Source organism: Paramormyrops kingsleyae, chromosome 10 (genome assembly GCF_048594095.1).
Source record: "Paramormyrops kingsleyae isolate MSU_618 chromosome 10, PKINGS_0.4, whole genome shotgun sequence".
In the NCBI taxonomy this organism is placed as follows: Eukaryota; Metazoa; Chordata; class Actinopteri; order Osteoglossiformes; family Mormyridae; genus Paramormyrops; species Paramormyrops kingsleyae.
This window is the reverse complement of record NC_132806.1, coordinates 2,948,752-2,963,179: the sequence shown is the minus strand read 5'-3', so window position 1 is coordinate 2,963,179 and position 14,428 is coordinate 2,948,752. Positions and strand designations below refer to the sequence as shown.

Genomic DNA, 14,428 nt, shown 5'->3' with positions numbered 1-14,428 from the left:
TGGTATATGGGTTTGAGCAAGACGCAATATGTAAAATCAATCCTATATTAATCCTACAGATTAATAAAGTATTACTAAAGTATTGTGTCATAAATGAAAACATAAATTTTATCATTTGAGTTAAATTTTATTTGGTCTTTGTATCTTTTCAGTATCTTCCACATGTTAAAATGTTTATTTTCAACATTTACACACGCACATAAACACAGACACACAAATACACAGAGTTGATTAGGCCCAGCCCAGTGTGAAATTCCACAAACACAAAACAAACTGGAACAATTAACATGGCCCTCAAAGCCCACCAAAGGACATTTCTAAATAAATCTATAAAGTCATTATACAGGCTCTTATAAGCTGCAACATAATCTTTTATATAGCCTAGATTCACAAAATAAAATAAGACTGTCAAAGGAAGAAACTTAGGCAGTGCTGAGTTGATGCAGTCATCACACCTGTCCTGCCCATTCCGCCAGTACGTCGGCTTTAGGAAAGGACAGTGCACCACTGCCCCCCAGTGGTGTATTACATGCATCACAAACAGTTCATAAAGGGTGCCTGTCAGCTTGTTCATTTCATGCAACATTTCTCATTGCAGGAATCTAAAAATTATACTGGAGCACAATGCATTACTGTTGTGCTTCATAAAAGAAAAACACTGAAAATCAATGTGGCACTATAACTGAAAACAGAGAACAGCACTGGCAAGATACCTCCCAGACAGACACCCACAGATATGTGTTTAGAAAATCCAGTGAAGTAAAAATTAAAATACAAAAAAGTTATTAAAAAACAAGAGGCAGTAATGTATCTGTGGCCTTCTTACTCCAGTGTATGGGTTATCGTTAACTTATCCTTTTAACCCTCCCTGCGACAACAATGCGAATGTTTACTGTTATTGTTTGAAAACCTGAAGATTGCATTCGTCCAGTGCTGTAGAAAGGAAAATACTTTCCTACAGCATTTTACAGTGCACGTAATGACCAAAGAATACAATTAATTCAAGTATCTTAGGAACGAATAAAAAAGACAAGCCTGGAATAGCCTATTCTCCATTTTCCCCAAGTTTGACTATTGGCCAGTCTATAAATATCAAACTACCGTTCTTCCGAAATTCTTCCTCTGGGGGGGCTTAATTCTGCTGCTCTTGACATCAGTCATTAAAAAAGCACCAGGGCACACAGCTGTTCTCTACCTTCAAGCAGGATGACATAAGATATCACAGAAAAGCATTAGTGGTTTGGTCATGTGGCCCAAAACAGGAGATAAGCAGCCAAAATCAAAACAGGAACTGGGGTTAAACCCTTTAAGGATTAGTTACCCATAAAGTTAATTTAAAAAGCTGATTAATTAATGCCAATAAGCAACAAATTGGAGTGAAAAGGAATAAAGAACTCTCTTTCAAATGTAGAACTAGCAAAAAATAAAAAAGGATGCATTGTAGAGGTTGAAAGTTTAAAGGCTGTTTAAACACAAGTTTTGCTCCAAAATTGTGCTTTCATTCCTTACAGCTCACTTGGTGGCAAGTTAAACTTATTCACAGCAATGGCCAGAATAATTCTCCTTGTCATCACATCAAATGCCACAGAGGGACTGAGAGTCGATGGAAGGATGGCTTACAGTTAGAGTGATGCAGAGAGGACGTCACAATGGTTACGACTATGTACAGTATATGCCTCTGCAACACTATGTATGTGTACATCGCTGCAAAAGAGCAATGAGGTAATCACTGTTTCAGATTTCATCCAGACCCCACTACACAAGTCATTAAATAAATATTTAAATGCTAAATGTAACTAATTACAGGTTTAATACGGAGCCCCTGAAGGGACCTGTGCAAAAAAATCAAATAATGTTACCTTCGCCTGTGCACAAGTTACTTTTGCGAGCGCTCACAAAACATTATTTTATTTTTTTGCACAGGTTCCTTCCGGGGCTCCATAGTTTAAAGACTGTTATTGCCATTCAGTTTTTTTACTATAAAATACAAAGCATTCTGCAGGAATCTTGTTCTGGACAAAAACATGCAATTTTGATCAACTTACAGGTAGCAAGTAAAAATCCAGGGAAAAATGAGGGATTAAAACAGGGTCTTTCTACTAATTACAGAAATACCCCTATATCTTGTTTTTTAAACTATTTGGTACAGGGCTCTCTATCAGTGAAACAAAGACGGACCCCTACACACATAGCCAGCGGCCAACCACCTCACCTGCAGCTAAAACTATCCCCTGTGACCCGGAAATATTTTAGCTTCAGTGCTGAAAGCCAAAGGAGACACAGTCCATTGTCACCACTGACATTGCATCACAATCACGATGCACAGAGACAGGTGCAAGGCAGTCAGAAGACTTAAGGGAATGGAGAACTGATTGTTGTGATTTACTTGGGTACTTCATCTTGTGTGAACACAAAGTAGTGGCTTAGATACCCAAATAAATTCCTCAGGGAGGCAGGTGAATAGTACGAGCCTAAAGTACTGCATGTAAAAGCAGTCCCTCATCTTTTAGTGGTCACCATATTTTAGTGGTAACCATGAAAGCCCAACTTTGTAGCAGAAATGGGTGTGAGAAAGCCTATTAAACCACAGCTTACCGTACAGTAATCAGGGACTAATATTAACAGTGTTTTCTCTCTCTAAGCAATCAAACCCCTGGGCCTCCGTTGCTAAGGGTGACAAGAAGGACCAAATCATATTTATTAATGAGCCAAATAAAATTTTGCGTAGCACCGAAACCGCAGAACCAAGAACAGTTAAGCTGGAAATCAATAAAACATTAAAAAACACAAAAACTCCCACCAAATGATGCACCATAGCTCAAGAGCTTCTCAAACAAATGGAGGCAGATGAGATTCAGCCCTTGTTCTTTGGTTCATTGCTGGCAAACTCTGCAGAAGCCTTGAGTATGTCAATGAACTATGATGTGAGTCATTACACAAAACGCAGATTGTCTCAGTCTCATGTCAAAAGCCTAAGAAAATGGCCAATGGTCATCCTTGATGCATGTTCAGAACACACATTTACATCATTTATGCTCATCCCAGTTATTGGGCAAATGTGCAATCTCATCATAATAGCAATGTGTTCATCTCTTTAGCTCCTTTTAATGCTGAGGCAGCTCCACCAACTTGATTATTTCATTTTTTCTCCAAATGCAAACATGTCTTTGTTCTTAAAAAAGTATTGCAAAAACTACAGGCATCAGCACATTGTCTAGAAATGAATGATCATCCCAAAGTAAATAAATTTAGGCAAACACACCTGAATTTGCCTGGACGTTAATGCTGGGATTATGAGAAGATTTATGTGCATATACTGTATGTTTGTCTTTATCTGTTGACCTGTGTGACATAATAATTGGTACCATGGTACTTTAGGCTTTGCATTGTATATACACAGTATACAATGGGACACTTTCTGAGAAGATTCCCTTTCCTGAAACTGGCTGCAGTATATCAACTTCCAGCATGCCTGAGCTGCAGTCTAGTCTCAGCCAGCCTTGTTCTGTGGCTCGAACATACATCACAGGGCAGTACGTACACCTTGCACTGGGTAGAGGGTTAAAGGACACCTTCCAAAGGAGTAGTTTGGCATTAATTAGATAGAACTTTGGCTGAACATAAAAGGACCCTATGAAGGTGTTAGTTTTGTATTAATGTTGAAGTTATACCAGATATTTTGCCTTAAATGGGTTATATGACAGTTCTCCTTTAAAAAAATCCAAGTAGATCAAATCTGAATGAGAAAAACCAAAGAACCACTCTGGCCTCGAAAAAGAGTATTTTAGTATTGTATCTAACATTGTCTGCACAGCTGAAAAACTTCTATCACTGCAGATGGAAAGTTTCAGTGTAAAACTCAAAATTCTGCAATACTTCTTTAAAACAACAAATGTACAGATGCTTGCTTATCAAGGGCAAGGAGGAGATGATTTTTGCCTCAAAACTGCGGTGATAAACAGATTAAACACAGGGGACCTAGAGAGCAAGCACCTTAAAGGAATGACTGCGGCTGGGTAGCAGAAAAGACGACCAGGTGACTGCAGCGGACACCGCTGGCCCAGAGTTTCACAATCTTCAGCAAAATGAATGTGCAATGCATCATTTTCAGGCTCTTAGTCAATAACACAGGACCTTCTGAATTTGCTAGCCTCTCTGTCTAAGGGTAAATTGGAAAGTAATTCTCTAGTTATAGTGCAAACCCTTGCCCTATTAGCCTCATTTCAAAATTGTTTGAGGGCTCATATTCCCATCTAGAGTGCTACTTTAATTTCTCATTTCTTGGACATTGGATTGAGGAATTTTATGGTGTTATCGGGGAAATTACTTTGATACATGTGGCAAGAATTTATTATTCTTGTCATATGACACTTGATATTTTCTACAGGCTCTATATCACCCTACAACCTAAAATGCTTGTAAAGAGATGTAAAACACTCTTCAAGCATTTATTGATTACTCATAACTGTAGCACAAAGAAACGTTCATAGAACAACCTGAGGTACCCTTTAAAAATGTACTTAATTCATTTTTAATAGCAATTTATCTCTGCAGTTATAGACCAACCCACTTTACACACATGAAAGCTTTCCAACACTTTTATGAAATTATGATTATTGTTAAGTTTTTCCCAAACACCAGTAAATATTTCCCAGGGGGAATCCCATGCACATTAACACCCGGAGCTGTGGATCAGGAAAACCATCACAATATAAAGGGGGGTTTCCCGGAAGGAATAGAGGGGGTTTGAACAGACTCGGCATAGCAGCTTGGGACCCGAAGAATCCTCCTCTTTGGTGGGAACTTGCAGACCTGGCTGTTCACGCCAAACTCCCTCGTCTGTCTCCCGCAGCAGAGAGCTGCTCCTCACAAAGGGAAGGATGCCTGGCTCAGAACTGGTCGTTTCCCAGTGTCGGGGACTTCCAGGGCCGGATGGCTGGCAGCAGAGGTCTGCTCTGGCATGACTCTTTGGCGATGCAGTTCAGGGGTGTCCTGGGCCCCAGCCATGTCAGGTCAATGAAGGGTGAGTCCGGCTGACACGAGGGGACCACCCTTAAGCCCGACAGAGAGGGGCTGCCATTGGTGGAGCAGGGGGCAGAGCGAGAGGTAGCAGGACAGGGGGCAGAAAAAGGGTCAAACGGGGAGTGAGCTGCTTTGGGGGTGATGAAAGAATCAGCTTCCCGAGCGAAGGGGTCACAGTCTGTGGCAGGGAAGGGGTCACAGTTTGCGAAGGGATTTGTGGTAGAAAGCTGGCAGCTCGGTATATGAGCCAGAAGTCCTTCAGGCTTGGCTGATTCCTCACCTACTCCTGCTCCCCTAGCAGACACAAAGCTCCAAGGATCGATGCGGGGCCGAATAGGAGAGGGCCTTGGCCTCGGGATGACGCTCACCTCCAGCCGGCGGCTCTTGGGGCTCCACAGTCGAGGGTCAGGGAACAAGGCAGGAGGTGGCGTCTGGTCGTCAGAAGCCAGGCTGTCCAGGCACAGGGGCAGGTCCAGCACTGCAAAGGTACAAGAGGAGGCTCTAAGTCTGCCAGTGACAGGCCTGAACAGCAAACCTCTACTAAACATTACAGCATGGAACTGCAGCCCTGAAGAATACTAGGTCGTTGCAACACTGTCAGTATCTGCCGTCAGCTTTGTTTAAGCCTGTTGGTTTGTGAGACAAATTAACTTGTGACAACATCTCTTAGCACATACACCTACATTACTGTGCAAAAGTCTTAGGCAGACAAAAAAAAAATTGAGGCTGTTTATCCGGGTAGCATGTGTATAAAAACGGACAAAAAAACAGAATTTAACATGAGATAATAGGGTAATTAACAGTAACACAATAAAACTAAACAATAATTTCTGTTCTCCAAAAAGTTTCTAATATATCCTGGGATGGCTAGATGAACGCCGCTTCGTTCCCAAACCTCTCTTCAGGGGCACCCAGCCATTCCATATATTTGTTACATTTCTCCACCAGCTCAACTAATTAATTAACTTAATTCATTAAGTATCTCAGTGAGGTATTGATTAACCAAAAAACGAATGGGTGTAATGGATGGTTGTGGCAAATACTGGGTGATTTTAGCAGAGGTTTTCAAACGGTTAAGCTGACACCTCGACAGACGTATCATTCCACCAACATGGAGATCATGTAAACACCAATTTTCATTAACTGCCATAGGCTTTCTTGCACAGTAGTGTACATACCAGTATTCAAACTAGCAGCCGGACTGACCTGTTTAAACTGAACCCGTATAAAATTTATACAGCCACGGAAAAGATTAAGAGACAACAGCACAATTTTTGTTTCACTCATTTCCCAATTTATGGGTGTGCATCTGTGAATATTTTTTTTCTGCAAGCTGCAGCCTGGTTCTTCCCTGTTTCTCATTAATGAAGCGCTTCTTCCTCGCTTTATTGGACCTCAGTCCTGCTTCCAGGAGCCTGATACAAACTGTCCTAGCAGTGCACTTCACAGCTGCACTTAATGTTTCCTGTTCCCTTTGAAGGTCACTTGATGTCATCCTACGATTCATGAGAAACTGTCGGATAAGTTAACGGTCAACTCCGGCATTAGAATGTGGCTTCTGCCTGTTACTTGGCTGGTTTATGGTCATTCCCAGTGTCTCCTGCTTTACCTTACTCTCATGTACTGCTGTCTTAGAAATTTTGAACCTGGAAGCAACCTGCTGCTCAGTGTAGCCTTTTGCCAGCAGAAGAACAATTAAACCAGGATTTAGAAATGCAAATAATAAAAAAATTATTTGGTCTCAATTTTTTCCATGGCTGTACATGCAGGAAACACTCAGAAGATAAATATTAGAAACTAGAAATGCATGCAGGGCTGCCATGCTGTTCTCAGAATGTAAATAGATCATGTCCAACCGAGCTGAGAGGAGTGCAGGCTGGCTGGGGCTCCTCTGCTGAGGTCCAAGCTTTGATCCCACGAGACACAGGGACGAGTGGGGGGCGTGAGGGCCGGGTTTTGGGCTTCGGCTGGGGCTGGATCCGGGAAGGGTAGGGGCAGGTTCAGGGGGCCCGAGTGGGAGAACATGATGAGGTCGTCCAGCACAGATGAGTCCTGGGCCAACACCTCCGAATCTGGGGGCTGGGGGGTGATCCTGGGGGATAATCTGGGCTGGGCTGCAGCAGAGCGGCCCAAGGCCACAGAGGCCAGCATGGAGCCCAAGCTCAGCAGGGCCCGATGGGTGCCTTTCTCAGCACCGCCCACTGAGCCGTGTTCTGCTCCAGGGGAACCACCCCCAGACCAAGAGCCCCAGTTTAGGCCCCCCCCCCCCTCACCACCCATATCCCCCTGAGGTAGACCGCTCCTGGGAGATTCTTTGGGACAGAAGCCTGAGGGACAGAAGAGACAGGCTCTGCTTTACTCAAGTACAGTATGGGGCAGTAAACTTTTTATTTACATTGGTAACTTTTCAAATATTTAAACTCATAACATTACAAAAATAACAACCATACCAGTAGCTACTAGATACATTAAAAAATAAGCTTTTCTTGAGTAAAGACAGTTTTTGAAATGCATGGCCTCTCTTGCTGGGTCGCAAACTCTCCGGAAATGCTCAAAGGGCAAGCAGGCACGCGTACCATTGGGGGCAGACTCCGGGGTGGGAGGTCTGGGAGGTCTGTACAGCTCGAAGTCGGATCTCAAGCGGCCAGTTTCATTGCTGTCCATCTCCAGAAGCTTGGCTCTCATGGAGAGACTGATGCACACATGCATGAAAACACAGAAAGAAGGAGAGAGATGAGATAAACCCACCAGGGAAGCGTATCAGGTTCAGGTGAGAAGGGGGTTGCAGGCGGGAGGGACGGAGCCATACCTGCCCTCAGGTGTATTGAGGCGTAAAATCTTGGGGTTCTTGGGACTCTGGGGGCTCCTCTGGGGGCCTGCCCAGCTGTCACAGCTGGCCTGCATGATAGCAGAGGTCTCTGAGGACCATACAGGGCTTAAGGGAAAGACCCTGGTGTTTTCACTGGGAGTGACTGGACAGGACCAGAGACAGAGGTATAGTGTCATGTAGAGCTGGGCGATATGGCAAAAAAAATTATCACGATATTTTTTCCTGTATTGACTGAAATCGATAATTATCAGTATTATAGTTTCACAATGCTGTTCCATGTAATAATGTAATAATCAAAATAATAATAAAAATAACCCTATTCTGACAAATAGAATGAATACATTGAAATAAACAATACTACTAAACAAATACTTATTTTCCAACAAATTTTACTGTTTACATACAAAATTCCCTTAAAATTATAAAAGGTTATTGATTTTCAAGTATTCAAAGAAACATAGCTCAAATGAACAAAACCATATAATAATGTAACAATGTGCAAAACTGTATAATATTGCAAATATGTTAAAGGGCAAACATAAAATAAAGCAGGACAGAACTGACTGCAACAAGTATCTTCCTCTATTCTTGGTCTCTTAAAAACTTTTTTAAATTCTTTTTTTGTCCGGCGCTGCAAAACGTCACCACGCGTCGCCATGTCACATGGTACAAAATCCACGCGAGAGCAAGACGACTTGAGACAGGCCGTGCAGCACAAACTGGAACCGCCTCCGTGACGACACAACTTTGCCCTTATTGGCCGAAGATTTTAGTCACACTCATGACGTTTGTATCCCAGGCAGTTACGATGCGTTACGATGCGCTCCACGTCGCGTCAGCTGCAGACAGACCTAAGCCCAAGTCGAACGTACCCATTGCTTCTTTAAGGGAGGATAGGCAAAATTACAATGTCATCGGCGATTGGCTGTTGTGCTGGCGTTCAGTAAACCTCTGCTCGATAGGCCATGGAGTTGTCTGTCTCAGCGCATTCAATTTGGTTGATCGAGTTTTATAGTCTGTGTGTATCATCGTGATCGTCCTCATTTTTTATCGATAAAAAATCGAGATCGTTTTATTGCCCAGCACTAGTGTCATGTGCCTGACTGGACAAGACCAGAGACAGAGGTACAGCATCATGTGCCTGACTGGACAGGACCAGAGACAGAGGTATAGTGTCATGTGCCTGACTGGACAGGACCAGAGACAGAGGTATAGTGTCATGTGCCTAACTGGACAGGACCAGAGACAGAGGTACAGCATCATGTGCCTGACTGGCCAGGACCAGCTTTGATACTGATAATAAAGGGAACCATCTTCTGCAACAATTACCTATTAAAACAATGGCAGTGAGACATCTGATGTAAGGGAGATAACCAGTGTGACGTGCATTACTATTACTGAAAGATTTTTTTCTAAAACTGTGCATCAAGGAAAAGCTCATTGCAGTATGCCAGCTGAGAGGCACTTCAGACTAAACCAAGCAGCCAATTATGTCATTCACATGCAGTTGCAATGTAAAGAGCAGATAATCCACTCCTTATATTCACCACATTCCTTTATTATAGACCTTTTTATAGTTATTTCTTGAGTTGTATTTTACTTCTAATTAATAAAGAAAGACACTAGAAGGAACTGGAAAACTTATTATGAAATGAACATCCACCCATCCATCCACTTTCTAGACCTGCCTGTCCTGTGCAGGGTAGCAGAGCTCCAGAGCCTATCTGGTAAGGCAGGGAATGAGCCATGAAATAAACAAGGTATATAAACAAGGTATATATACAGTGTATTTGTTTACCATGTGCAGTGCATTTTGCTACAGAAGAATCAGCACAAAATAAAACTTTTGTAAACATCACTCAGCATTTGTAACGTTAAAATATTACCATTAAAATCAATGAATGAGGGTTATGTTTTATCATTTTAAAACTGAACAAGATTGTGGTTCTATTGTGTAGACTAAACTGCATGTAAAATATTAACCAAAGGGCCATCCAGAAAATACTGTTTACTGGGTGTGTGTGTGTGTACGAGCGGGTATACCTATCCTTATGGGGACACAATGTCCCCATAATGTGATAAACATTAGTTTTTGTTTTCCCTAATGGGGACTGGCTTTATCCCTTATAGTTATGGTTAGGGCTGGGTGGGGGTTAAGGTTGTCATAGTTAGCGTTAGCATTTTCCCCATACAAGTGAATGAGCAGGCCTCATAAGGATAGGTATACCCGACATGTGCATGTGTGTGTGTGTGTGTGTGTGTGTGTGTGTGTGTGTGTGTGTGTGTGTGTTTGCGTGTGTGAGGGAGAGGGAGAGAGAGAGAGTAAATGGGAAGGACACATATGAGATGAAAGACTGAAAGGCTGTGAACCCCTGACTCACGCAGAAGAAGGCGGGGCCCAATGGAAGGGGAGGAGCCAGAGGGGAGGTCCTGGGAGTTCTTCCTCTTCTCCAAACCTGGGGATGCCTGGACGGTGATCTTGTGAATGAAGTCTGAGGAAGCAGAAGCAGACAGCAATCAGAGTGACAGAAGCAGCAGGAAACACATCAGATTGGAGAGGCCGGAAACACGTGGAGACACCAAAGATGCCTGGCGGGAAATATACATTTTTAACGTCATTTAGAACTGAACATTTCCTATAACTGTACAAGGTATTCAGAAATATAGGGTCATTCCCTATGAATTAAATTTCAAAAAAAGTAATTGCATCAGCATTTTTGATTCAGATTAAATTTGGCATGTGAATTAAACATACCTTCCAGAGCTAAGAAATGTTTTTTTGTTTATTTATAAAAATTTCCCGTTGAGATATATGATATTTTCTACACTGCAGGTAGCAAAGAATGATCTAAGAAGGTTTCCGTATGAGCTGTGAGTATTTTACAATTACAGCTACACTCTTTTTTTCAAGGTCTCTCAAACTGATTTTTGTTACATTTGGCATTTGGTTGTTAAAAAATGAAGGGGTTTGGAGTAACTGGAGTAAGTCATTTTTTTATATGTGACCCTTCATGAGATAAGCATGAGATTTTATTTTTAAAAAGCTACACTTGAGCCTCAAAATAAGTTACAAGGCCGATGAAGTAAAAAAAAAAAAACATTAATTTGGAAGAAAGTCATCTTTCAAACAAAAAAAGATTGTGTTGTTACTCAAAAGGGTGTAGGAGTCACAAGGCTCTGAACATACAAAAATAATAATTATTATTAAGATTAGATTCAGTGCTGTCAGAAACAACAGCATTGTGTTCCCCAGACAGCCCTGTCGTTCGATCCGGCTCTCTAAGCTGTACTCGTCCCACACTCACCAAATTGTACTATTTGTAGAAGTACTGAATGGATCACCTGGAGATGTAAAAATTAAAATGAAATGAGGTGTACATCTTCATCCATATAAATAATGTATCCAGTGGTCCTGTCCAGTCAAACGGCTTTTGAGGTATCATCTTAACAGGATCAAGTGACAAAACTGCCATTTTTTTGCTATCACTACGAGGTGCTGCTTCAGTTTTGGGCTGATCTGTCTCGACATTTAATCAGTTTTAGTTGCACACCCATCCAGTGCCTGAATGAAGTTTGAAAAAGATCTGAACAATGGATTTTGAGTTATCGGTTTACAAACCAAAGCATCTGCAGCGGCGGCAGACAGGGACAGCGATCCAATGCTAAAGCCATACGTATTCACGGAAGGCTGAGCAATACAATTGTTCTAAGCCTGTATGGCTGGTCCTAGCTCTTCCAATAATGGAATTTTGTTTTGCATCAAATCAAATGCGTGAATTAAATAACATTCAGCTACGTGCGTAACACATGGAAAAAAAAAAACTTCATGCCCTTGGCTAGAGAACACAATTGGACAATAAGGTCATTGAGTGCTTGAATGTGGTTGGGCATGATCTTAAAGCTCGAAGGGTTCAGGTATTCAGTTTCATGTGCGCGTTGGTGCCCCCACCCTGCGGCATGCTGATCTTCTCGCCGTTCTTGCCCTTCAGCTTGTGCTTCTTGAAGGTTCCCTTGCGCTTCTTCACTTTGGGCTTCTCCTGGTTCATGTGCAGGATGAGCAGGCTGAGCTCGCGCTCGAACACGTCCTGCTCCCAGCGCGCCAGCTGCTGCTCCCGCTGCCGCAGGAACTCCTCGTGCGACTTCTGCTCCAGGGCGGCGCGTTGCAGCTCCTCCTCGCGGCAGCGCAGCTCCTGCACCGGGCGAGACCCACATCACACATGGACATGCATGCACACACACACACACACAGACACACACACATACACACATATGATTGTGCCCCCACCTTCTCCTTGGAACGCAACTCGTCAAACATGTCCTGAATCTCCAGCTTCCAGTCCTCCTGTAGTGAGTGGAAAGATTCCTGCGGCATCTCGTCCATGACCTCCTGCTCCAGGGCAGTCAGCTGCGAGAGGATGGAGGCAAAGTTTGGCCGGTGGTGGGGGTCCTGGTCCCAGCACTCTGCACACAGAAACAGCAGCACCTACGTTCACACACCTGTGCGGGTTCCTCCGTAATCAGCAAAGGGGGCCGTGGATTTCGAAATAAAACTCTTGGATTCTAACAGTGGGTGAAAGCTGGTCCATGTGATAAAATAATGGGGTTTATGTTAAGTCGAAGAAGATTTTTGCAAACAAATATTTATTTAAATTAATAATAAGTATACAAGTTAAACATGAGAAATGCATTGGTTATCTTGATTTCTGCAAGTATTTCCAAAAAAGGGCTGAGTAAAATGTAAAAAGCCCCCTGCTGACCTAGGGGGGCTTGCGATTGGCCCAGGCCTCCTTTACAGACCCAGCAGAGGGGAAGTAAAAGCAGGCCGTCAGCTCCCCGAGGTGGCAGCGGCAGGCCGGCTTAGCAGCAGGTGGCTTACCGGCCATAAGCTGGGCGAAGGGCTCCGGGCAGGTGGACGGGATGGGCAGCGTCAGCTTGTTAACGGCCACGCCGTAGGCCACCGCCAGGCCATCAATACCGCGGTACGGCACCTCACCCGTCAGCAGCTCCCACAGCAGCACGCCGTAGCTACGGAGGACAGGCAGTTAAAACATGACATGATGGATGGGGCAGAAGTCATGAAGCACAGCTACACACACATAAGGGGAAGTACCAGGAGAGGACAGGGAGTACAGCACAAGCACACAGCAAAAGGATTATGGTGGTTGTGGTGGTGGTGCTGGTGGTGGTGGGGGGGGGGGGCTCGCGAACGTTTTGCCCAGGGGCCCACACAACCCATAATCCGTCCCTGCACAAACATACATACTAAGAGAAACATGGACAAATAACACACACACACACACACACACACTTAAACACATGCAGTCACTAACTACAAAACAGAGAGTGGAGAGACACTGGATAGGGATACTTCCTGGCACACCACAGCAAACGCATTCAACTGACTGTTTCAGCACCGGAAACCCTAAAGCATGGCCTGCAATCCACAGAGTTTTATTTGGGCCTCTAATTACTGTGTCAGTGCTTCACCTCGGCTGCAGGCCTGGGCGTCTTAAACCCAGAGGCGAGTCTCTGAGACTGCAGTGCACAAGCACACAGCACGCCCACCTCTCCCCGATCACACACGGTTTAAAGGACAACAGAATATTCACATTATCACAGCAGTTGGTCACAATGGTCATCACTGATCTCAGCAGACCAGTTCAATTCCATGTTATTAATGCAGCGTTAATAAGGAGCATTGCAGTAAAGCGCTTTACAGAAGCCCTCAATTTGTTCTTTGTAAGCAAGTTGTCTGTAGAGGGCAGCCACTCATGGCAGTGCCCAGGGAGCTGGGGGTTAAGGGCCTTGCTCAAGAACCTGCAGATGTGTGATTACAGACACACAGGCTTAGCCCACTGAGCAACACACTGCCCCCCTATTTAGCTTGATCTGAATTTCCTGGAAAAAGCACCTTAAATGCCATGGGGAGACTAACTTAAACATTTATATAGCACTTTCCAAGATGGCCAAAGCTACTTGACCAATTCCACTCTGTAGTAGCCATCTGGATGATGTGACAGCAGCCATTCTGCACCACTATGCTCAGCACACGTAAGCTAAGGTGATGAAAGGGCAGGAACACAATGCACTGAGATCCACAAAGGACACAGGATGAGTGGACCTGTTGGTCATACGAACACTTTTTGCAGCAGCAACCCAGCTTTCCTAATTGGTCTCCCATTCAAGTCTTGGCCAGGTCCAAACCAGCTTAGCTTCAGAGAGATTTAGGTATGGGTGGCATGGGCAGCCACACAGGTTGGCATCTTAACAGGTGTGGCATGGGATGCCCACATAAAAACAAACAAACAAATAAAAGAAACATAATGGTGATATTTGCGTGATCAGTTTTCTATCACTGATTTGCATGCCTTGTCAATGATGATATGTCACTGTGTCAGAGTGGGGACCTTGATTCTAGTTTGTGAACTAGGCTGGCTACCACTCAGAAATATGAGATGGGGAGGGGGGCAGAGCTGGATTGACCTCAGATGACCCCACTGGAAGTATGAGTTAGGGGGAGCAGAGAATGCAACAAATAGCAAACCTTTAACTTTGTACGGTACGAATGCAGTTAGT

General features: G+C 43.7%; 1 protein-coding gene across 1 annotated transcript in view; it reads right to left on the bottom strand.

Moving 5' to 3' along the window:
• Positions 1-106: 106 nt before the first annotated feature.
• Positions 107-14,428, bottom strand: part of LOC111851979 (mitogen-activated protein kinase kinase kinase 11) — a 40,031-nt gene continuing 25,709 nt past the window's right edge. Inside the window, exons 3-10 of the mRNA XM_023827387.2 lie at positions 12,729-12,877; positions 12,138-12,313; positions 11,802-12,042; positions 10,234-10,344; positions 7,832-7,994; positions 7,599-7,714; positions 6,879-7,349; positions 107-5,500 (exon numbers count right to left, since the gene is read on the bottom strand). Coding sequence (XP_023683155.2) covers positions 4,890-5,500; positions 6,879-7,349; positions 7,599-7,714; positions 7,832-7,994; positions 10,234-10,344; positions 11,802-12,042; positions 12,138-12,313; positions 12,729-12,877 — 2,038 coding nt within the window. The 3' untranslated portion in view covers positions 107-4,889. The remainder of the gene's footprint in view (positions 5,501-6,878; positions 7,350-7,598; positions 7,715-7,831; positions 7,995-10,233; positions 10,345-11,801; positions 12,043-12,137; positions 12,314-12,728; positions 12,878-14,428) is intronic.